Source organism: Cucurbita maxima, unplaced genomic scaffold, assembly GCF_002738345.1.
Source record: "Cucurbita maxima cultivar Rimu unplaced genomic scaffold, Cmax_1.0 Cma_Scf00007, whole genome shotgun sequence".
Lineage (NCBI taxonomy): Eukaryota > Viridiplantae > Streptophyta > Magnoliopsida > Cucurbitales > Cucurbitaceae > Cucurbita > Cucurbita maxima.
The window spans coordinates 5,887,950-5,912,411 of NW_019272023.1; the positions used below are offsets into that span (position 1 = coordinate 5,887,950).

The window sequence follows — 24,462 nt, forward strand, 5'->3', positions numbered from 1 at the left end:
TTGAACTCGTTCCAATTTTAGGATAGAGTACCCCACCTTTTGTGGGCACTCAATTTTTTGGTGGGTTCCTTTGCATTTGAAGCAAGATTATGATTATTTTGGTGTGAGGACTTGGCTATGAAGTTCTACCTCTTTATTGGGAAGACTTTGCATTCTCCTCCGTCGTCAAGTTTGTCGCTTCCCCCACCTTTAGGGGGTTGGATTGGTAATTTCTATTATCCCACTTGTGCAAGCCTAGTTCTGCTTTATGTCTTGAGATTGATCATTGTCAAGCAGCCGTTTGGTTGTAGCATAGGTCAAGGAAATATCTTGAACTTTTTATTCATAGAACTTGGTTTTCATTCATGGCCTCAACTCTTCAACTGAACTGAAGACCTTGCCTTTCTTGGACATGTTGCGAATATCTAACATAAGCCCAAAAATTGATTAACGTAGTCTCATATATTCTTTGTATATGTTCGTTCCCTTATCTTCCTTCTTACTATTATTTCGACATTTTATGGGAAGAATTGTGAGCGAAGTTTTTGTTACTCCCTAAGTGTTTATAATACATCGGCCATCTTGAATGTCCATGTACTTGGATCTCCACCACAACTTTGCATCATCAGCTAGATGCATTGTAGTCAATGTGACCTTCGCCTCTTTTACCACGATATTTATGGCTCAAAAATATTGTTTAAGGTCATAGCTGAAATTCTCCAAAGCCTTAGAGTCTCCAACCCCATAGAAGAGCTTAGGCTTCGGGACTTTCACTTTGTTAATTGGACCGCACCCCAATTGGAGTTTGGTTCCCTACTGCTCTAATGGTTATATTTAACTTGACACCTAGGTCTGCCACTTCTATTCTCCAATCCTCAGACATTTCTAAGACAATACAAAAGGTCACTTGGTGGGAATTGTTTAGGCCCTCGATACGTTCTCCATCCAGGCAATAAAGCCCATCAAGCTATCTCCACGCTCGAAGCCACCAATAGTTAGGGCTTTACTTTTAGGGCCTTGACCATAACCATTAATTCATGAATTGACATTGTCTCAAGGTGGCCTGCCATTTCATCGATTTTATCGGCTTTAGCGGCAATCTTGTTCATGCGAAACTCCAAAAGCCTTATTCCAATAGGAACTTCACTTAGGTAGAGCAATTGATCTTTGATCTCTACCGATTGATCAACCTTGAACTTGCCCAGTTCTTTTGCAATGAACATGTTTGATTACTACGATTCAAGGAACTGACTCGAGTCTAATACTACTCGTCACAATTGCACTCTTATTCTACTCGTCATGATTGGGCAACATTTATTTTAACCTAGTGAACAAGTCAGTCATGTGAAAGTTAGAATTTGTAGACAATCTTGAAGTATGATCGAGCCTCAGGTCATGTTTGAGAGAAATGTTTTAGAAAATGTGAGCGAGGAAATGCATTGAAAATAACTTTAAAGAAAACAATGTTATAGGTTAAAAGAGAATAAGCAACCACCACAACTTTGATAGAATATAACCCAAATAGGAAAAATTGGCAACTAGTCACATACCACTATAGTACATTTTGAGGCAATAAACATAATTTTGGTGAACAATCATACACCTATATTGACACGACATAAATAGTAAAAACCTAACTACATATGAAAGCAAGTAAAGGGGGTTTGGAACGGGCATGCGACCATGGAAAATATGTCCTAGACAAGTATGACCAGGACATCCAACACACAGCCATAGACAACACGCCTTCAACAAGCATGATCGTGACACATAGCTCCTGTATGCTCCCCTACCTCAACTAATTGTCATCGATCGCTTGAAAAAGAACAATAGAATATGGTAAATATAAACATGCTTAGTAAGCAATCTACTTGTATGCTCTCATCGGATTCTTGACCTAGTAAGTTACCATGAACTTTTCTCTGGGCTTTAGAAGGTTTGGATTGTATGCTCTCATCGCATTCTTGACCTAGTAAGTTACCATGAACTTTTCTCTAGGCTTTAGAAGGTTTGGATATAGGTTCTACAACTATTTAAGCTTCTGGGGAGACCTTGCTTATCACATACCTCTCGAAGTCTAGAAGTCATTCAACTTTTTTGGTGCCACACATTTGCTCGATAGCGTAACTGAGCTCTAAATTGAACCATCTTTTCTATCTTTTAGACTTAATCCGCTTAAATTGCCTTGGTATTGAATGATTCGTATCCTGGGAGGAGGCGCACTCTCATCCCATATCATAGGACAATATCTCTCTAAACATCTTTGTATAAGGACATTTTAAGGCATGCTCAACATTTTAGCTATAACATGTATTTTCTAGCTATATAAGGGGGCGTTGCCAAGAATAAAGACCGTTAAGCATAAGATAAGTTGTCGAGAGGGACGAATTAGTTTTAGAAACCTATGGCTTTGGGAGGCTTAAGAACACTAATGACGCCATGGGCCAAAACTATATCGATGACTTGATGTAGCATGGAGTTTTCTTGGTCGACATTGTATCAAGAGTTCATAGGGTCGGAAGGACGATGCAGGGCAAAGTAGATGAAGCACTACCATTAGGCATCATCTATCAGGGAAAAAATTCCAAAGGAATAGGGAATTTGCAAGGCCTTATCGGATATTTAAAAAAAAAAAAAAAAAAAAAAAAAAAAATCATTTTAGTATCCCACATTTATTTTTTAAATTTCTCTCGTGCTTGTCTAAAAATATCTCTCGTAGTGATAGTGTTTTGTCTCATCTTTAGCACTAATCAATTGGGAAGATCGTCATCAAACCAACTTATGACAATCCAATCAGCTACAAAGAAAGGAGCCACAAATTAATGGCATACTTCAAAAGCACAAAAACCAATAGCAGTCAAAAGCCATATAATCACAGAACCAATGCTATCATGCACCAACAGGGCTATATAACGTATTGGAAGAGTTGAGTTGAAGCTTTTGTAAATGACAAATGGGTCTACCTCATGTAACTTTAAATTCAACACATTCTTCAACTGTACAAGTAATAACAAAGTGCCAACCAACGAACAAATCTATAGTACGAGATCGAAATTCCACTAACTTCACATTGCATTTTCGGCTGGTTGGGATTGGTATGTGCGCCTCCTTAACTGGGACTCCGCTGTGGGCTGTTGTAAGAAGATCCTCGTCGGGTCATTTGGATCAACATAGCTGCAAGTTAAACATCAAAAACATAATCAAATGACAAATTCCAACATGACAATGAGATTGAATTCGATGAGAATCAACGCTACTCACGCATGTCTCATCATTTCATCGACAGGAGTTTGTGCTGCCTGCAATGGATCAACTTGAGGACCTGCATTCATATGTTGATTGTATTGTCTCACTGAAGACAGCAAGTTGAAGAAGAGTGGTACAAAGGTACCACATCCCCCTTCCTTGAACAAAATCTTAAACGAGTGAGTCGAGTAGAGAGCCCTGTGCTGGTCTTCAGGCACCACCTGTAATAAGCTATTAGCTAGGCTTTCTAAAGTAGCACTCGGACACACTAAACAAGATGTGATCTAATAGTTCGCATGCTTACAGGTTCAACTAATCCAGAGATATTGTTGCAGAAAAATATTGGCTGGTTAAATTTCTCATCATGAACATAGAGCTGCAAGCGCAACAAGCAAAATATTAGATAGCAATGCAACAAAATGTCGAATAGAATAACGTAATCCAACAGCTATTTAGGTCTAAAAATATGGACACACAAATATAAGAGGCCCATACTAGGATTATGAATAAGTTGCTTCGAGTTTAGGACTCGACAAATTATTAGATTTTATTAGGGCATTTTCATGAAGATTGTGTAAATAGTACTATTAGAAGATATATTGGGAATATTAGTGAGATATTATAAAGGATATAGTGATAATTAGATAGAGATGACTTGGTTATAAATATGAGCTAGGATTTGTGGAGGGGAGGTCATATTTTGGTGCGCCAGTCCATAGTGGGTGGATTGTCGGAGAGACAACCTTCTTACAACCTATGGATATGGTAATTCCTTGGATATTACAATGTAGTTTTATCTTTCGTTTATGCAGGAGAATTCTCACCAATTCAGTTTCCAAAGATGGACAATTATAAGGACAAAAGGCATCAAGAAGGCAAGTAAACATAAAGAGTGAAAGCTTACCAAAGGCATGTCAAATGCAGTGAAGTATGGATCTGGTTTATTTGACACAAACACCATGCGTACATTTGACAAGTAAATAGTCCCTTTTGCTTTCACACGATCACTCGAAGCCCTGAAAGAGAGGTAAAATCCAATACGCTCATGCACCATCTCTACCACTTACAACCAAGTTCATCCAAATTGATACAAAGAGGCAATTATTGCCGGTAAAAGGTGTCAGAATGGAATATTATATCTTTTTATTCTTAATATAAGGGACAAAAATCTTTTCATAAGGGAAAATTGCATACAAAAAAGGAGCAACATGAAATCTTATTGAACTTCTAAAATGTACATAAAAAAAAGAAAAGACAAAACCAGCAGAATCCATTTGGACCAGGCTACAAACAGACCTTTTCCCATACCTTCTCCACATCTCTAAAAATTTTATTCTTCCTTTCAAATCAGATATTCCATTAGATGAAAAAATAAGTAGTCTTCCACAAGCCTTTTCCCTTTGTCCCAGAAAGGAGTTGAACTAGGACCTTGTTAGCCATTAAGCAACAAGATATATATACGAGCCAAGAAAATACCTACCAGTTAAGATAAGATTTATCACAAGCCATAGAAAAATGAGCTCGAGGAACTATGGTCAACCCAACATGTAACCCCGTATTGCCACAATTGTCCAGGCTCCTAGAAGTTAACCTTTTGTCCTTCCTAGTCAACATATTGTACCACAAGGAATTTTTAATAGACACCCAAAGCCACATTCCTAAGAGTGAGGATAAGCGGCAAAAACATCCCCTCTTGACTCACAGAAGTTTTTTTTTCCCCCATTAATGAGAAGAGTATTTGCCTTTCATGGCCATCACAACCCCAAATAAAGCTTCTAACATTTTCTCTTAACATTTTTTCACCAAGATTGTTTCGGAAAGTTCTAGATACCCTCGTAAAGATTTTTTCATGTGTGAGGAAAGCATAACCAAATAAAAAAGGGGCAGAGTGACACTGTGTAAGACCGGGCAGCTCACACTTCAACCTCATTCTTTTATGTGTGAGGCTTTGTGATAGTTCATCCTACCTACACTACTTCCTTATTCATGAACTAGATGTGGAAAGTTACTTTAACATGACAAGATGGTGAAGTGTGAAAGGACAAGTATTTGCCCTAGAATTCAATGGACAAAAATCACATAGATCTTAGGTCCTAAATAATCTCAACAACTTGTCAACTTTAGCATAGCTCAATTAGTTAAAACATATAATCATAACCATGAGGTCAAAGATTCAAATGCAACCTCAGATGGTATTGAGCTGGAAAATTAATCCCACAGCTTTGTGTGTGTTTATTCTCAAGCCTAGTTCTAACCCTAGAATAGGAACAGATTTTAAGAAGATTATCTTGTACATTAAAAAGCAAAAAACCTTTAAATAAGACACATGAAAGTTCGGAGAAAAGATAATCTTACCTCTGGCCTCTTAAGGCTATAGTTCTCTCACCTAAACCTACCATCGCTGAAGACCAAATATCTGTTGCTAGACATGGGACTCAACCCACTCGACCAAATCCCCCCACCTTGTTTTCTAGCAATAGCATGCACACTAAAACTACAAGTCGTACTTTTCCCCACCTTTTTTCCCTAGCAACAGCTTACACACTCGTGCATCAATGATGTGACTCCAATCGTACATTCACTAACTTGGGAGTTCCCAACTCATGCTTAATTTTTGCTAGTTTCCCCATTCATGGTTTGCCAATGCATCGTTCTCCTTCATAGGAAAATTCAGTTGGTAGTTGGCTTGACGTATGACTTACTTGTTGTCATCCACTCTCTCACTTGCTTCATCTGAGTAGTAATTCACTCCTCCCAGGTGCAATGGTTGCGTCCCCCAATAATAATCCTTTATTTTCCTAAGGTAAGGTCTAACACACTACTATGTGCTAGTTTGGTGCTAAACACTATTATACTAACAGAATTGACTATGAGATTACCTCATTGAATGAACCTCACTCTCATCTACTCTCAAACTAAAGCAGATACCTGCTTCATGGAAAACTGACAAGCTCTTTTTCCAATGCAACTCTTGGTTTCAAGCTTGGGCCCATTTGGCTGAAGGATGCTACCTCTTGGATGAGACTTGCAAGCACACTACTAACACACTCTCTTAATGGTGTGCTTCTCTTGTCATCTCTCCCCTTTAGCCTACTCTTCTTAAGCCACCTGTAATTGCAAATAGGCAACATTATCATTTCGTTCAAGCATGTTTCCTCATTGGAGCAAACGTTGGTCACTGAACTCTCTCTCCAATGAGGCACATCCACTCTAATTCATAGAGAAACTTCCGGTGTTCTCTCAAGCACATTGCATGATTAAGCAGCCAACATGGATTGACCAATGAAATCCACTCACAATACTGTGGACACTTCCCTAGGGCAGGTAACTCATTCTCTTGAGTTATCTCCCTCTTTGCTCGATTTGTACTAACTCGCCCGGATGTCCAATTCATATAGACTACTAGTTGCTCCACTAGGCACTTGACCAATACTTTTCTTATTGACTGATACTTTCAATGGCCAACCCTTGACTTTATTTTTTCTTTTCCTTTTATGAAAAACCAAACTTTCATAGCAAAAATGGACATACAAACTGCCCATGAAAAAAATAACCACTAGGAAAAGAGGCTCAAATTGTTCAAAATGATTGCAAAATTCTTTAGTCCACACCCAAAAACGCATTACTAATCAAATATGAAATTCCTCCTCTAAGACATCACATCACCACTTTGAAAATCTTTTCTTCCCTCTCAAGTCAAATGTACGACAGTATAGCTAAATATGGTATCTAATAGCTATTTGGCATTGTAGCCAAATAGAGATTGCCCCTTTGGCTAAACACCCAAATTCCTTACTTTCGTTCATACAAGAAGTGATGGATGCAGGTATACATACACACAATGCAGACAAGCAACTAGTTTTTAATATTTGAAACAAGAAAAATTTTAAAGCATCCATGAGCATATTAACTCAAAAAGTCCGAACTTGACTTCATGAAATTTAAAAAGAGTTCCAATATAAAAACATTTTTGAAACATAGTATCTACATTTTCCATATATGCCAAACAGCTGCATTCTTTATTCAAAGAATCAAGTAATGAGTTCTTAAAATTTTTCATGTCTAGCTTAATCTACCATACTTCCCTCGCTCAGAATACCTTCATAAATAAAATTAATCAAACGGCCAGAAACAGATTCTGAAAAGAGAAAGATCGGGTAACCATATAATATGAATAATATAAAGATGTCCCTTCGAAGAAATCTGATAAAACTGGAACTATACAAAGAACATTAGCATGGCCCCTGTACTAGGATGACATGCACAAATCGAGAAAAATGAAGAATATAACAATGGTTAATAACAGATGGAAAATTTTCTCCATAACTCCTCTACCATAGAATTTAAGATCCAGGTACTAAAAAAATCCAAGAAACTAGTTCTATAAGTCTGTCATGTTCTAGCTGGTTCCAAAACCAAAAAGGAGAAGAATCTATGTTTTACTATTGAATTGAACAAGGTCAATTCAGTCAACGCAATAACATTGTAATAAAAGAGATTAAGTTCCCAAATTCAACGATTCCTCGCGTAGGCATTATGGTACCTTCAATAATCAATCACACCTCAACCCCATCGAACCCAGTGTAAACTAAATAAAGTTATAAAAGACGTCCCCACGATTAAGGTCAATCAGAATGACTCCGTGCCCAGAATCAACTCAAATTCGAAAATCGGATAACTGATTCAACCAGGAAAAAATTAGAAAAACAGAAACAAAATAAGGAACCGTCACATGAACAAATTTAGGAATCATCCACACAGCAAATTCCCAAATTAGTTCAATTACAATGTTCGGTCGCGTAATGGTTATCGAAAAGGAAATAAAGGAGAAATAGAACTGACCCGGGGATCTTGTCAACCTCAAATTCAACGCCATCTCTAGCCAATACGAAAAGCTCGTTGGTGAAGGGAACGGGCATCCCATTTGAAAACAGATTAGGGTTGAGAGCCATGGGAGATCAGAAGTGAGCCAGGTTAGGAAGACGCGAGGTTTAAAACTCTAATCGCCGCCAACATCCACGACCTTCTGGATAATTCTATGGTGGACAGGAAGAACATTCGAGAAATGGCCGAGTACTTGCGGAATTGGAGCTCCTCTTGAAGAAAACTGCCCAAATTTAGGGGCATTTGGATTGATCGGTTGTTTTAGTTTATATTAAAATTAATTATATAATGTGAAAAATGGTTAAGAGAACTCTTTTAGTTTTAATTTTAACTTCAACTCAATTGCATAATGATTTTCGATAATTTTTAGAAAATTAATATTTTGTGGTTAAACTGAACACCATATTGTAACTCTAGTCTATTATCATTTAAAATAATATGTATTTTATACCATAAAAATTACGACGTAAACAATTATATTTGCTAATTTCTTATCATTTTAATACTATCATTTAAACACAAATTTTAATAATCTAATGTGCAAGTATTTCATCCTATTAAATTGAATGATTTTTTTCAATTAAAAAAATATTATTTTTAAAATAGTCATATTTTTCAAGATTTTTTTTTTTTCGAATTTCGAAATAAGTTACTTAATATCGGAAATATGGATTTTGGACAAATAACCAAGAAAGAGTGACGTGAGGGCTATCTTCCACTCAAAAGCAAGAACAAACCAGTTGCAGGGGCCATCTTTTGGTGTCAGTTATTCGAGCTAAGAACCACTCAAAAGCAAGAACAAACTAGTCGAACTTGAGACTTCTTGCACCTAAAACAAGAATCATATCGCTGGACCAAATACCCTAAGAGTGAATTCATCATTTTTAGTTACTAGTCCATGTGTTTTCTGTGCCTCAAGATTTGAAATTTATCCACGTGTTTTGTGCTTTAGAAGCTACTATTATTGTCATGTTAATTTCACATAGTAAATTTTTACTTCAATTAATATTTTAAGAAATATACAATAATGCGTATACCTTTCTTGGGACTAAGTCTTTTTTAGTTTTGTTTTTCATTTGTAGCACGGACTTGTAGCGAAAATAAAATAGAGGAAATTTGAAATGCTAATGGTTTACTTAGTACCTACATCTACATCTCGCATGCTAAGTGAGTGCTCTACCATCTAGGCTACACACTCACAATTCTTATATCACAAAACCCTAAATTTCTCATCATCAATAATAGTGGAAATGAAGAAATATGGCTACTCAATATGTCATGAACAAGAAATAATTGAAAAGAAATAATATATTTAATAATAGATAGTTTTATGTTGGAGATGCAAGGTATCAATCTCTGTACCTCTCACATGCAAAACGAGTGCTTTACTATCTTTGCTACAACCCCATGGTTCTTACATCACAAAACTCTAAACGCTTTGTCATCCATAATAGGCTTGAGCTTGATATTATTCCTTGTTATATATCTTGAATTTTATAATCTTGTTTATAATTTCTAAACGCATGCTTTAAGAGAGACATTATGGTTCTTTTTATTTTATGATTCCAAAACGGGAGAAAATTAGATATAATTTATGGATCATTTATTTGTCTGTTTCATAATATATTGGGTGTTTTATAATTTGTTGGAGCATTAATAATAAGGAGAAAATATATTCTTGAGTTAGTTTCAAAGTTCAAAATTTATGACGATATATTAAAATGCATTGATAACAGAAAAATTGACATCTCTCTTCACATAGAAATTCTAAAATAGAAAGTGGTTGGTACCTCGTCTTCTTTTATAAGACAACCTCAAGACCTTATTTATTCACATAGAATATATATGGCATATTCATAGTTTCATAGGAATGTATGTATTTAACATGTCTCATTTTAATGTATTTATTTACTTCGTTTCATTCTACGACCTTTCGCACCCAAAGCGAGAATCATACCACTAAACCAAATATCCTTGTTATGCCACTTGAAACGTATGTATGAAGCCTTGGGCCTAGGTATTAAGGTCGTATTTTGTCGTATTGCATGAAACACATGAAGTCCTCGATGCACTTGAATTGAAGCCTTGGATGTAGAAAGTGTCTTGGAGAACAAAACAAGAATATAATAAAGAGCTTTTCGTATTGGCTAGAGATGGCGTTGAAAAGTAGATAATAAGAACAATAAAGTTTATATTAATATGAAGTCCTTCGATAAAAAAAGATTTAGACATACGGGCATTTGAGGTTGCACCCTAAGAGAGGGTCATACCACTACACCAAATGTCTTTTCTTAAACACCCAATATTTTTAGGTTCTACTCAAATATAATTTTTCTCTGAGTGGTTGGAGGGCTATAAAATGAAAAGTTGATGGTCTAATATTTTACGGGTAGGTAAGACATGTAATATTGAATTGTTATAATATACGAGGGTTATCAAATAAACCAACAACCCAACAAAGGAAACAAACTAATCAATTTGAGTTAGATTGATTCGGTATTGTTCATCAGTTTGCTTGATTTAATTCTTCTATTTTGCCTTGTATGACAAGAAAATAAAGTTGTATTGAATGCACCTTAGTTCCATTTATGACAAACTCATATGAAACATAATTGCATTAATAGTACTCAAAGTTGGAGTCTATACGTATTTCATGAACTTAAGTGCAATTTATGCTTCATTAAAGAGGAGATAAACTTTAGTTAAGTAACGGGAACTTTAAATTACTTTACGTGAAGCTTCAATTACTCTATGCTAGTTACAATCTTTAGAATTGACTAATTGGACACGAGTTCATGGATTTAGGGAAATTTTTGTATAATTATCAACTACCACTTATATTTTCAAATTTTTAGGTCATAGTTTAGGTAGTTGTTGTTATGAGTCTTAAACTTTTTTTTTGCATAATATAGATTTAGTTGAACTGTTATTACTGATAAGATGGAGAAAGAAATTGTCTTTGAAATGACTAATAGACTTAGGTTTATCGTTGTTGTCTTTTAACTGTGATTTTGAAAAACACTTAACTAATATAAACTATTTTGTCACAGATGACAATAAAATGGAGTTAAATTGAACGCACTTTAATTTCATATTTGGCGTGTTCAAGATAAAACATAATTGTATTAATGATATTGAGCTTGGAGTATATAAGAATTTAATGATCATAAGAGAAATTCCTATTTTATTAGAGAATACCAACTTTATTTAAGGTATTAGGAGTTCAAACTGGCTTAAGCGTGCGTGCTCATTTTATCCATGTTCTCCCCTTCCTCCCATTTCCTCCTCTTCCTTCATCACATTCTTTATTTCTCTTCCCATTTCTCAATCTCCAACTCATCCTTTCTTTATCCCTAACCAACGCAGATATGAATAAAGAAAGAGAAAAAAGAAAGAGAGGGAAGGAAGTCGGTTTGGATTTCGCTTTGGAACTAGACATTGATGAGTATGATCTAACAAACATCGATACAAGAAATTTAGTGACTTAGCTTTAGACCAACCAGATAAGTGGTGTTACTATTGATATGTATTATGTTATGTTATGTTGTAACACGAATTCAAATGAGGATTAATTTCTCAATTTTTTTGTTTAAGTTGAAACTTTAGGAATTTATTGAGAAATTTAGAGACGGAAGAAAAAAATAGTTACAAAAATTTTAAAAACGCATTAAAAGTATAAAAAGAAAATAGTAAAAAAATAGGAAAATCCGTCCAAATTTAAAATTTTCATTTTGATCCATTTTTACCAAGGGGACAACAAAATTGCTTATTAGAGTTCAATAGAGAGGAAAAAGAAAGAACTAAAAAAAAGGGAAGAAAATAAAGAAGGGGAGTTAAAAGTTTTAATCTAGATTTATTGTAGGTTTGTTTTCATTCTCAATTTTAATCTTGTCGCGATCAAGTAATCCGTCTTAGATTTTTCCTTAGGATAAAGAGTCATATAACTTTAAGACTCAAACTTAATAACACGTCTTGCCGCGATCGAGTAGTCTAATCCTATTTTGAAGTATATGATATGTTGTAAAACTTGTATGAATTTATTGTAGGTTAACACCAATGCCCTTATAGTGATTATGTCAATTTTAGTTGCTAGTCCATATGTTTTATGCGCCTCAATATTTGAAATTTATCTACGTGTTTTTGTGGTTTAGAACCTATTATTATTGGCATGTTAACTTGGCCTCTGGATTCTTTAGAACCAAATTATTTTGGTTGATAAGCTAACTTACACTACCCTACATTCTATAATCTGAGTTGATAAGCTAAAATACATTACCCTACATTCTATAATCTCATGTATTTGTTGAAATCACCATACCTAAATGAAGTTCTCTATTTGTAATCATTTACATAATCAAATAAATTATAAAGAATTGAGAACACCAATAAATGAAAATAAATGAAAAGAAGCTATAATAAAAGGCAAATATGATACATGTAGTAAGTCGTAACCGAAGACAAATATCCTATAATAAAATATCAAATATGATATATATATGGTAAACGATACTGTATGACTAAATATCCTTAACATAAAGAAAGACTTCTTACCTCACGAACCATTAGTATGTAATCATAAGGAAGAGTATTTGAAGCATCATGTTGTCGTTGCATGGCTAAGCCATTGCAAACATGCTTCGAAGGTTTCTATCAATTTTCGCAAAATTTACATTAATCTTTGAAGATTCAATCTAGCTAGTTTTCATAACACTACATTGTCCTTGGCCACCAAGATTCTTTCCAATTTGCGCTTTTCACCACTCAACTTTTTCGCCTTAATCTCAAATTAATTAATTTTAATTAATTAATTAATTAATTAATTGATGTTTTTGATGATAACAAACTTACCTTCAATTATTAACAATTCTCAGTATTTTTGTCCAAAGTGTAAGGTTGGGAATAACGATTTCAACGTCTTTTTTGGTTCACTCAAATTAGAGATAAAATGAAGAAGTTCCAGTCAAAAAAATACCCGACGTGATGATGTGGTGGCAAAATTGACATCATGGACCAATCAAATTCAAAACAAGATACCTGACATGATGATATGGTGACAAAATTGATGATGTGGTGACAAAATTGACATTATGGACCAACGACAAAATTGACATCATAGACCAATCGAAATATGACATTTATAAATTTGGTAGAATAACAAAGGGGGAGTTTTCAATTACATTTATAAAAACATTACTTTTAAATTGAAAGAAAAGTATTTGAATAATAAAATCATTTCAGTTATATTTATAAAAGTTTTCGGTTACTTTTAAATAAAAAGAAATTATAATGATTTCATTTACATTTATTAATGATTTCATTTACATTTATGAAAACTCTGTGATTAATGATTTGACTCGTTTTAAAAAAGAAAATTATTTGAATTACAAAATCATTTCAATGACATTTATAATGATCTTAATTAGATTTATAAAATCTTTCAATTACTTTTAAAATGTCACTAACATTTTTTTTATTATATTATATTTCAATAGGTTTTACATATATATATATATAATAAAAATGAATTTAAAATATTTTTAATATTTATTTAAAATAATATATATATATATATAAATTTAAATGAAATATGGTATATAATTTTTTACTATAAATTTAAAAATAAATAAATATTATTTTTCGTGGTCCATGTTTGGGTTCACATTTCAGCAGTCCGTATCAATTTCTATTTTTACCATTTGATCCTATTTAAACTCATCACCTCTCCATATTTTTTAACATTTATTTACTGAATCTAATTTTTTTTAAAGCCTCCCATGGTTCTCTCTCCAAAACTTCCAATTCGATTTCTTTTTTTATCTTATTTCCAAGAGATGTCTATTATTTCAGAGTGATATGGTGTGTTTCTATAAGATTTCAGACAATTGTATTGGTTTGATTTTGAACCGTGCAAAGGATTGAGTTTGCTCTTGAACTCGTAAAAAGAGGGGTGTACCGGTTTGATTCTGAACCGTGAAAATGATTGAGTTTGCTCTTGCACTCTAAAAAGAGCGGTGTAGCGGTGTAGCGGTTGTCCTCTTATCCGAGGAAAGAGTCAAAAAGTTTTATTCAAATTTCCAAGAAGTGCTTGGGGAGTGGAGTATGTCGAGTTTGACTGAACCACATCAAACTAAGGAGTTATATTTTAACACTTTTCCTTTTAAATTCTAAATTTTAAGTTTTATTGTTATTAGAAAAAAAAATTAATAATTACATTGTTGAAACCCTATCCACCCCCTCTAGGGTTGTCATATCGATCCAACAATTGGTATCATAGCAGGTTGCTTTTATTGATTTTTTTTTTTTTATAAACTTTATTTTTAGAGATTATGACAAATCTACCTGTTAAAAACTGTTTTTGTGAAGGACAATCAACTTCTAGACCTTCTTATTTTGATGGATCTAATTATATGTATTAGAAAACTAGAATGAAAATTTATTTGCAATCGATTGATTATGAAGTATGGTTGAATGTTAGTAAAGGTATGCAAATGAATCTGTAAGTGATGAAAAAGTGCAAATTTTTGCTTCATGGCTCATAGTGACAAAGAGGATGAAGAAAACGAGGTAATTCTTGAACCTCTTTCTTACGATGAATTATTTAAAGTTTTTGAGAAGATGCATCTTGATTTAGAAAAACTTTGGTTCAAAGTATGTTACTTCTCCTTCTTCCGATGAATTATTTAATCTTTTTGAGAAGATGCAACTGATTTAGAAAAACTTGATTAAAAGTATGTTATGCTTCAAAAGAAAGGATTCAATTATTGAAAATAAGTCTTCAAAAGGGAATAATGATAATGTTGTAAAATATACCCTGTCAAAAGCATGTACTTGATAAAATTAAATTTCTTGAGCAGGATTGTTGTGAAAAAGATAATTTAATAAAATTACTCAAAGAAAAAAGTTAATAAAATTACTCAATGAAAAAATGAAGCAAGAACTTAGTAAAGTTAAAGAGTCTATTCAAAAGTGGATCGGATTTTGCAATTTTTTCTTCTGCAGTACTTCGACGTGACATGAACGTGAAAGGGGTTCAAGAATCAGTTTTCTTTTTATAAGGGCTAAAATCATTTATTTTGGCTTTTTGACCCCATATTGTAGGGTGGATCTCGAAAGATATGAAAGATCTCCCTCCAAGCCGTACATACGACTTTCATCGAATACGGCTTTCCACAGAATTCTATATGTATCTATGAGATCGAGTATGGAATTCTGTTTACTCACTTTAAATTGAGGTGCTAAAAAATTAAATAAAATAATTGAAACACGTAAGTCTTATGGTAATAAAAGATGATTAGACTATATTGATAAATGTTCTACACCTTCAAGTTCTAAAACAATATTTGTTAAAGAATCTCCCATTATGTCTTAGCCTAACACATGCAAATTTGTATCTCAATATGATAAATCTAGATTTGTGCCTATATGTCATTATTGTGGTGTTGAATGTCATATTAGACCTAATTGCTTTAAATTGAAAAATTCTTAAGAAAATTTTTTCAAAATATAAAATTTAACAATGTTCTAAGAAATAATTTCTCTATTGAAAATAGAATACATAAACTTAGTCCAAAAAATAAATTCCTGCATGATGTTGTTTGTTTCTCGTGTGGTAAGTTTTTTAATATGAATAAAAGCATGATTCCTAAATTTGTAAAAACTAACTTGTTAGGACCTAAACAAGTATGGGTACTAAAACGTCAATTTTGAATATCTTATTATAGGTTTATTGGAAAGCCTCCAAGAAAAAATAGGTGGTATTTGAATAGTTGTTGCTCAAGCACATGACAAATCTAAGTTTGTGAATCTTTTCGAGAAGGATAGCTGCTTAGATACTATAGGTAATGACTCTGGTACGCTCATCGAAAATGTACTTTTAGTTGATGGTTTTAAGCATGACTTACTTAGCATTAGCATTAGTCAATTATGTGATAAAGGTTTTAGAGTTATATTTGATAAAAATAATTGCATAATTGAAAATGTTAGTGATAGAAAAGTGTTGTTGGTTGGAAATAGGGATAACAATGTGTGATGCTTGTCAAATGGGTAAGCAAACCAAATTCTCTTTCAAATCTAAAAATGTGATTTCTACTACTAGACCTCTTCAACTATGTATGGAGTGGAATTACTATGTCTTTGTGATAGTGGATGATTTTTCGAGATTTACTTGGGTTTTGATGATAAAGCATATAAATGATGTTTTGAAAAGATTTGCTAGTTTTGTAAAACCGAGTCCAAAATGAAAAAGGTTTTTTAATTACTAAAATTAGGAGTGACCATGGAGTGGAATTTGATAACGTAGCATTTGAAATTTTTCGTGAAGATAATTGTTTTTATCATGATTTCTCTCCTCTCCAAGGACTCCTCAACAATACGGTGTAGTTGAAAAAAAAATGGTACTTTACAAGAATTTGCTAGAACAATGTTAAATGAATATGATTTACCTAAATATTTTTGGGCTTGTTAATAGGCCTGCTATGTTTCAAATAGAGTTTTAATTAGACCGTGTGATAAAACTCCTTATGAACTTTGGCATAATAAAATTCCAAATATTGGGTATTTCAAAGTTTTTGGTTGCAAATTTTTATTTTGAACAACAAAGAAAAGTTGGGAAAAATTGATTCTAAGACGGATATCAGTATTTTTCTTCGTTATTCATCATTAGTAAAACTTATAGAGTTTTTAATAAAAGAAATTTAGTTATAGAAGAATCTATGTCTGTGGTATTTGATGAATCTTGTAATGATATTTCTAATGGAGATTTACGAGAAAGGAAATGAACTCTTTCAAGTAAAGAAGAAGTGAGCTTAAATGAAAAAAAGGAAGAAAGTTCTTCATAAGTGCCAAAAGTATGGAGGTATGTCTCATCTCATCCCAAGGACTTGATTATTGGTGATCCCGAATAAGGTGTAAAAACTCGTTCCTCTATTAATTTATTTAATAATCTTGTTTTTGTTTCTCAAATTGAACCAAAAAGTCTTAAGGATGCCGAAAATGATAAGTTTTGGATTTTAGCTATGCAAGAAGACTAAATCAATTTGAAAGGAATAAAGTTCGAGAATTAGTCCCTAGACCCTCTAATAATTTCATTATTGAAACCAAATGAGTTTTTAGAAATAAAATTGATGAAAATGGGAATATCATTATAAATAAAGCTAAACTTGTAGCGACTATGAAAAAACTTTTGCCCCGTATTAGAAGCTATTAGAATGATATTTGCATTTGCTTTTTACAAAAATTTTATATTATATCAAATAGATGTGAAAAATGCATTCTTAAATTGTTATATTATGGAGGAAGTTTATGTAAAACAACCTCTTGGATTTGAAAATTTTGATTTTACACGTATATAAGTTGAAAAAGACGTTTTATGGCTTAAAACAAACTCCAAGTGATATTCTTTATGGCTTAAAACAAACTCCAAGTGCTTGGTATGATAGACTTGGTAATTTTCTTATTGAGAATGATTAAAAAATGGGTAATCTCGATACTACTCTCTTTATTAAAATTTAAGAAAAAAAATATGTTATTAGTGCAAATATATGTGGATGATATTATATTTGGTTATACTAATCCTTCTTTATGTGAAGAATTTTCTAAATGTATGTCTAACGAATTTGAGATGAGTATGATGGAAGAACTCAGTTTCTTTCTTAAACTTCAAATCAAACAACTGAAAGATGATATCTTCCTAAATCAAGAGAAGTACATCAAGGGTTTACTCAAAAGATTTCATTTACATTTATGAAACTCGTGGTTACTTTTAAATGAAAAGAAATTATGATGATTTGACTTGTTTTGAAAAAGAAAATTATTTGAATTACAAAATTATTTCAATTAGATTTATAAAACCTTTCCATTACTTTTAAAATGTTACCAGATTGTTTTCATTAACATTTTTTTATTATATTATTATATTTTAATATATATATATATATATATTAATTTAAATGAAACATGTATGTGGTCTATAATTTTTTACTATAAATTTAAAAATAAATAAATATTATTTTTCGTGATCCATATTTGGATTCACATTTTAGAGGTCAATTTCTATTTTTAATATAAACTCATCACCTCTCCATATTTTTCAAAACACTACACACACAACATTTATTTTCTCTATCTAAACTTTTTTTTTGAAAACCTCCTATGGTTGCTCTCTCCAAAACTTCCAATTCTATTTATTTTTTTATCTTATTTTCGAGAGAGATGTCTATTATTTCAGAGTGTTGTGGTGTGTTTCTATAAGATTTTAGACAATTATACTGGTTTGATCTTGAACCGTGGAAAAGATTGAGTTTGCTTTTGAACTCGTAAAAAGAGGGGTGTACCGGTTTGATCCTGAGCCGTGGAAATGATTGAGTTTGCTCTTGCACTCGTAAAAAGAACGGTGTAGCGGTTGGGCTCTGATCCGAGGAAAGAGTAAAAAAGTTTTATTAAAATTCCCAAGAGGTACTTGGGGGGTGGAGTATGTCGAGTTTGACTGAACCACTATAAAACTACGGGTTATATTTTCTAACCTTCTTTTAAATTCTAAATTTTAAGTTTTATTGCACGTATAATTTTGATTGTTATTAGAAAAAAAAAATTAATAATTACATTGTTGAAACCTTCACCCCCTCTAGGGTTGTCATATCGATCCATTAAAGTTTTTATATTTCTTTTCTAATTTCTTTGTGTCGTCTTTGTTGGCCAACAATTGGTGTATTCCCCTCATTGACCTTACTATGATAATATTTGTACAGTTATTAACTCAAATATTTAGAAACATCATCTTTTTAATTTATTATACTACTTTTTCTATTTTGTAATGTGTCTCTAGTAGCAGATGTGTCACTTCATACAAATGACAATCATGAAAATGCTAGATATAAAAACGTACTCGATTTGAAAGTTACTTTAATTTCTTTAAGGCATCCCATATATACTTTCCCATATATATATTTTCCCATTACTTGGTATACTAGGGCCATTCTGAATAGAGTCTAAGGAACATAATTCTACCCCTAAAAATACTTTTGTTTTCTTTGGAGTTCATTTATTTGCAGTTATTCTGTTAAGTTTTTTAACTATTGCTTTTACAACACACAAAACCATTTGATAGAGTTTGTGGGGCATTCTGATTATTGAATTGGGGACCTTTTACACCCGAAGTGAGAATCATACTACTAGACCAAATGTCCTTCTTGCTGATCTATCGTTTTTCGTTGCTAGTCCATGTGCTTTATGTACCTCAAGGTTTGAAATTTATCAATGTGTTTTCAAAACTTGTTCTCAAATCATTTGGATGTATTTCAATTAATATTGTTAAGAAATATTGAGATAAATAAAGTCCATATCATATCATGTTAAGTAAGTTTATTTAAGTTGTAATGTATGATCATGCCATTTAATGGATATACAATTATTGGTTCTTGCTTGATATATTTCTTGATACTGAATTGGGATGTTTTTTATAAACAAAAGGATTTCTCATAGGATCCATATGTGGACATTTGAGAATTCGTTTTAGGATGCTGTCAAGTCAAAGAGAGTGGTGATGTCATACGTGAAAAGGAAGAGACTCATAGAATGGCAGAGGCAAATATAGCTTTTGTACATTTTCGTTAATACATGATCAAGTTCTATGTAGACACATAGGCCCATGGATCCATACTTCTCGATCGGAAAAGAATAAATAGAAAAAGAAAGAATCGGAATTGATCGATATATTTCTCGAAACAAACGAAAAGAAAATGAAAGACAAACATAAATCATGTATCAACTCAAGCCCACTCAAGAATTTGATTAAGAATAAGAAAGAGGAATCTCTAATCAAAATACTAAACCTTCGGTAATAATTTTGAACTAATGAAAAAATTTAAACTAATGGAAAAAATTGATAAGGAATATTATCTCACAATAAATTAAGAAATCAACTCATTCAACAATAAAAAAAATAATTTTATTTTATTAAATGAGAAGGAAGGAAGAAATATTAAGTTGATGGATCATACCAATCAAATCATTTCTTTTAAATTTGAATGAAAATGAAAATTCCGTTATTAATAAAAAAAAAAAGAAAAACTAATTGAAAAGAAAAAAAGATCTCCTCTACCACCCACCAAATGATTGGAAATGCACATATACAGTAAAAAGAAAAAACAATACAAGAAAAATACAAAAGCGGAACTTTATTTCTTCCTAATTAGATATTTTATTTTTCATTTGAGATGACATAATTCTTTAATTGGCAGAGAATAATATCAATGCATATTCAAAGATCAGAAATCAGAAATGAATCTGGAGATTCTAAAAGTTTATTATTGAACCTGTTCGTCTTTGGATAAAGTGATTGCCAATTTATTATATCTCAAACCATAGGTATTTTATTAGCTCATAAAAATAAGTAACAAATTAATCAAAGGTATCAAAATTTGCTTGTTCACGAAAATTTTTTATCTAGGAGTTAGAAGTCTGATGTGTTTCCATCTAGAAATAGAAAATTATATCCGTAGAAATATATAATTTTACCATGCAATTCAGAAAAACTCAAGATCAAGTTTTATATTAAAGTATCAAACATCTTGATAGATGTACAAATAAATTCGAAGTTCTTTCTATGGCCCAATCATCAATGGGAAGATTTAATTGGTATGAATCTTTATTGGTTTGATACCAATAATAACAGTCATTTTAGTATGCTAAGAATCCATATATGTTCACAATTGAAAATTCGTTAGTGCTATATTTTAATCATTGTTATTTAATATTTTTCTTTTGTCCAATGTTATTTAATATATTTCTTTTTTCCTTTTCTTCCAAGGGTCTTGTTACTTTTTATATCTATTGTAAAATAGGATCATTTTCAACTTATTAATACATTCTTTATAAAAATAATTTGTCACAACTTAGATTTACATTTTCAACTTACTAACATTACATATACGTTACTTACATTACACGACATATTACATAACTTACATTATATAGCATATTACATAACTTACATTACATGACATATTACATAATTTACATTACATGACATATCTCATAACATGAAAATACGTTCCAATTCCATAAGCATTTCATAACATAACTCTATCATACTACGTGTACACATGGCAACATTCATCACTTTCATGACATATAATACTAGAGATCAACCATAACTTCTCATAACATAAACAGTCAACATAATCCATACACCACATAGTCATATCACATAAAGTATGGTGCATGCAGGGGCCACAGGGCACGCACCATCATATAACACATTATAACCTAACTCCAACAGTAAGGTCACTTACCTCGATGGCCTTGGTCGAAGTCACTCACAACAAGCTAATTCCAACGGTTAATTGCGTCCTATAAGAACCACATAGCATATTTAAGAACATTTCCTAACTTATTCTAGCTAAATCTCATGTTAGTTAACAAAGGAAAACCCTAACACAATTTGTTTTGAATATTAAGGACCATACTTACCTCAGATTGCAAAAATAAGAGCTGAAATGTCTTCAGAAGAGCTGAAAACCTACAAATGGATAAATTGTGGGTACTAAGCTTCTAAGCTGAGCAGCCGCCGACGAGCCGAGCAAATTGGTGCCAAGCCGCTTGACTAGTCTGAGTCGAGCTGCCATGGGGTACATGTGCTAAGTCGAATGCACACGCTTGTGAGGTTCGTATTGAGCAGCAACGAGCGCGGCCTCCGTTAGTCTATGGGCTGGGTTAGAGGCCGAAGTAACCCGACCCGATTCCTTCGTCTTCCTTACCCGAAAGATCTCGAAAACACTTATCAAAGATGCGCCACCAACGACGAAGACACAATCTTCTCCGTTTCCGACGACTATTACGTAGCGTCCTCCTTCTTCGATTTCGATGGTTTACCTTCTTCGACGCAGCGATCCATACGTCGATGCTTACTTCCACTCGATTCTCCCTCTAGATTAGCAACCCCATCGATTCCGAGAACTCACCAAAAACCAACAAACCAATCCACATGATTTCCTTTCAAACACTCTCGATTCTCGTTCTCTCAGACACACTCCGACCCAGAAAGTGAGTTTGGTGACAAAAATCGTTTTTAAGGGAAGTGAAGGTTGGGCATAGGAATATAAAAGGTCTCAAAATGTTTTTCCATTAAGGTAATAACTGTCTCGCTGAAAATCATGCATATTTTCTAGCGATAATAAATGCTACAACATAATACCCAATCATTTATAGAATTAAAAATAAAATCTTAACAAAATAAGGAAAAATAGAAAATCTGAATCGTTACATTTTCCCGTCCTAAAATGGACTTTTGTCCTCGAAAGTCTCTGCACCAAGAAACAACTCTGGATATTTCTCTCTTATCTCATCTACTCATTATGATGTAGCCTCCTCCATTGGTTGGTTTCTCCATCACAACTTGACAAAAGCAATGTTTCTAGTGAGTAGAGTCCTTAGATTGCGAGCCAAAATTCCCAACGGTTTTTCCTCATAGCTTAAGTTTTCTGCCACTTCCAGAGCCTCATAATCTATCACATGCGTGGGATTGGCCATATATTTATGAAGTACAAAAACATGAAATATATTGTGTACAGTTGACAGCGATGGTGGTAGGGCTAACCTATATGCAACGGGTCCGATCCTCTCTAAAATTTCAAAAGGTCCTATAAATCAAGGACTCAACTTGCCTTTACGTCCAAACCATAGGACACCTTTCATCGAGGCCACTTTCAAGAATACCATGTCGCCTACTTCAAACTCTAGATTCCTCCGTCTTAATTCGTATAGCTTTTTTATCTACTCTGAGCAGTGCGCATCCTCTCTCTGATCTTTTGCACTGCCTCATTCGTAACTTGGACCAATTCGAGACCCACTAACTCACGTTCCCCTACCTCTTCTGAGCACAATGGTGTTCTGCATCATTTTCCATATAACACCTTGTACAGCGCCATCCCAATTGTCTTGCCTGATAACTATTATTATAGGAAAATTCCATGAGATGCAACTTCGAGTCCCAACTACCAACGAAGCCAAGCACACATGCGTGTAACATATCCTCTAAAATTTCATTTAAACGTTCTGTTTTTCCTTTTGTCTGTAGATGAATCGCTGTATTGAAATTCAGGCAAGTACCCAATGATTTCTAGACTTCGCGCCAAAATACTGAAGTAAAACGTGGGTCTCAATTTGATACAATTGACACTAGAACTCCATGCAATCTGACAATGTTGTTTGTCGAATCGTATTTATGTATGTGAAAAAGACGATTCATTTCAGTCAGTCTGGTCGCAGCGTGACTTCTGTCCCATTGGTGATGAAGGGGATTCACGCGAACTATGAGGCCCTTCCATAGCCTTAGTTGCTCTCAAGGTGATAGCATAAGTGGTAGGTGCAATCGCCTCAACAGTGTTGCGAATCTTCGTATCTAACCCTAGTACAAATTGTCGGGCTGCCTGTAGTCCGTGTTCACCAATTCTGGGGCAAAACGTTTTAGCTTAGAAAACTCCCTGACATAGGTAGTAACAATACACTCGAGTAAACTCCTGCTATTTTCACAACTGGACATTCTTTGGACAATATTCCTCAGTGAAGGCATTCTTGAACTCTGCTCATGAGACTGCGCCACTCTCAAGACTAATAAGATCGAGGGTGGTCTGCCACCACAATTCTGCATCATCATGCAGCATAAACGTAGCACACTCCACCCTATGGGCCTCAGGGCAGTTGGTAAACACAAATAAGAACTCAATGGACCTCATCTTTGCCATCGTTGAATCGTCAGATGCCCCCTTAAAAGTTCGAGGGTCACCCCTCTTGAAATCTTGGAGGTACTTAGCCTCCATGGTTGATGTAGAAGCATTTGCTTGCTGGTTGCAATGCATTTACTAGGACAACTATAGGGTCTGGTGTGGCTTAAGGTACCGCTGGTGGTGGAAAAGGCTGCTCTACAGAATCCTCTTGTCCCCCATTGCGTCCCCTTCCTCTTCCTGTACCCCTAAGCGGGGGTCATGTCCTTAGACCTTCTCCTCGAGTTCTAGGTGGTATCTAAACAGTGCACAAACTACTCATATACTTATGTAATAGATTCTATAAACATTAATAATGCAAGTCACTAATACATAAAACTATAGCATTAACATAACCATTCGGTAGTCCATGACATATCATAAAACATGCAATATTTAACACATGCACATCATATCTTTCATTACAAATACAAATTCCCTACTGCATGCATCATTTTACTAAAAACTTCAATTCTTAAAAAGGCATACCTGAAGGTGACGGTGCGTTTGTTGGAGGACCATGAAAGTGCGTTAGGCCTACACTGTAAGCTAGTCTACAAGATCTATAACCTAGAGCACTGATACTAACTGTAAC

General features: G+C 33.5%; 1 protein-coding gene and 1 non-coding gene across 2 annotated transcripts; one reads left to right on the plus strand and one right to left on the minus strand.

Annotated features, from left to right (window-relative positions):
- Positions 1-2,832: 2,832 nt before the first annotated feature.
- On the minus strand, positions 2,833-8,369 carry LOC111482201. Its single transcript, XM_023127881.1, has 5 exons — positions 8,068-8,369; positions 4,130-4,241; positions 3,530-3,601; positions 3,241-3,446; positions 2,833-3,153 (listed from the first exon to the last, which is right to left on the minus strand). Exons 1-5 carry the CDS (start codon positions 8,175-8,177, stop codon positions 3,045-3,047), a joined length of 609 nt encoding a protein of 202 aa, XP_022983649.1. The 5' UTR covers positions 8,178-8,369; the 3' UTR covers positions 2,833-3,044.
- Positions 7,413-7,515, plus strand: LOC111482543. The gene has a single exon (XR_002718233.1). It is a non-coding gene; the product is annotated as a U6 spliceosomal RNA (small nuclear RNA).
- Positions 8,370-24,462: the final 16,093 nt, after the last annotated feature.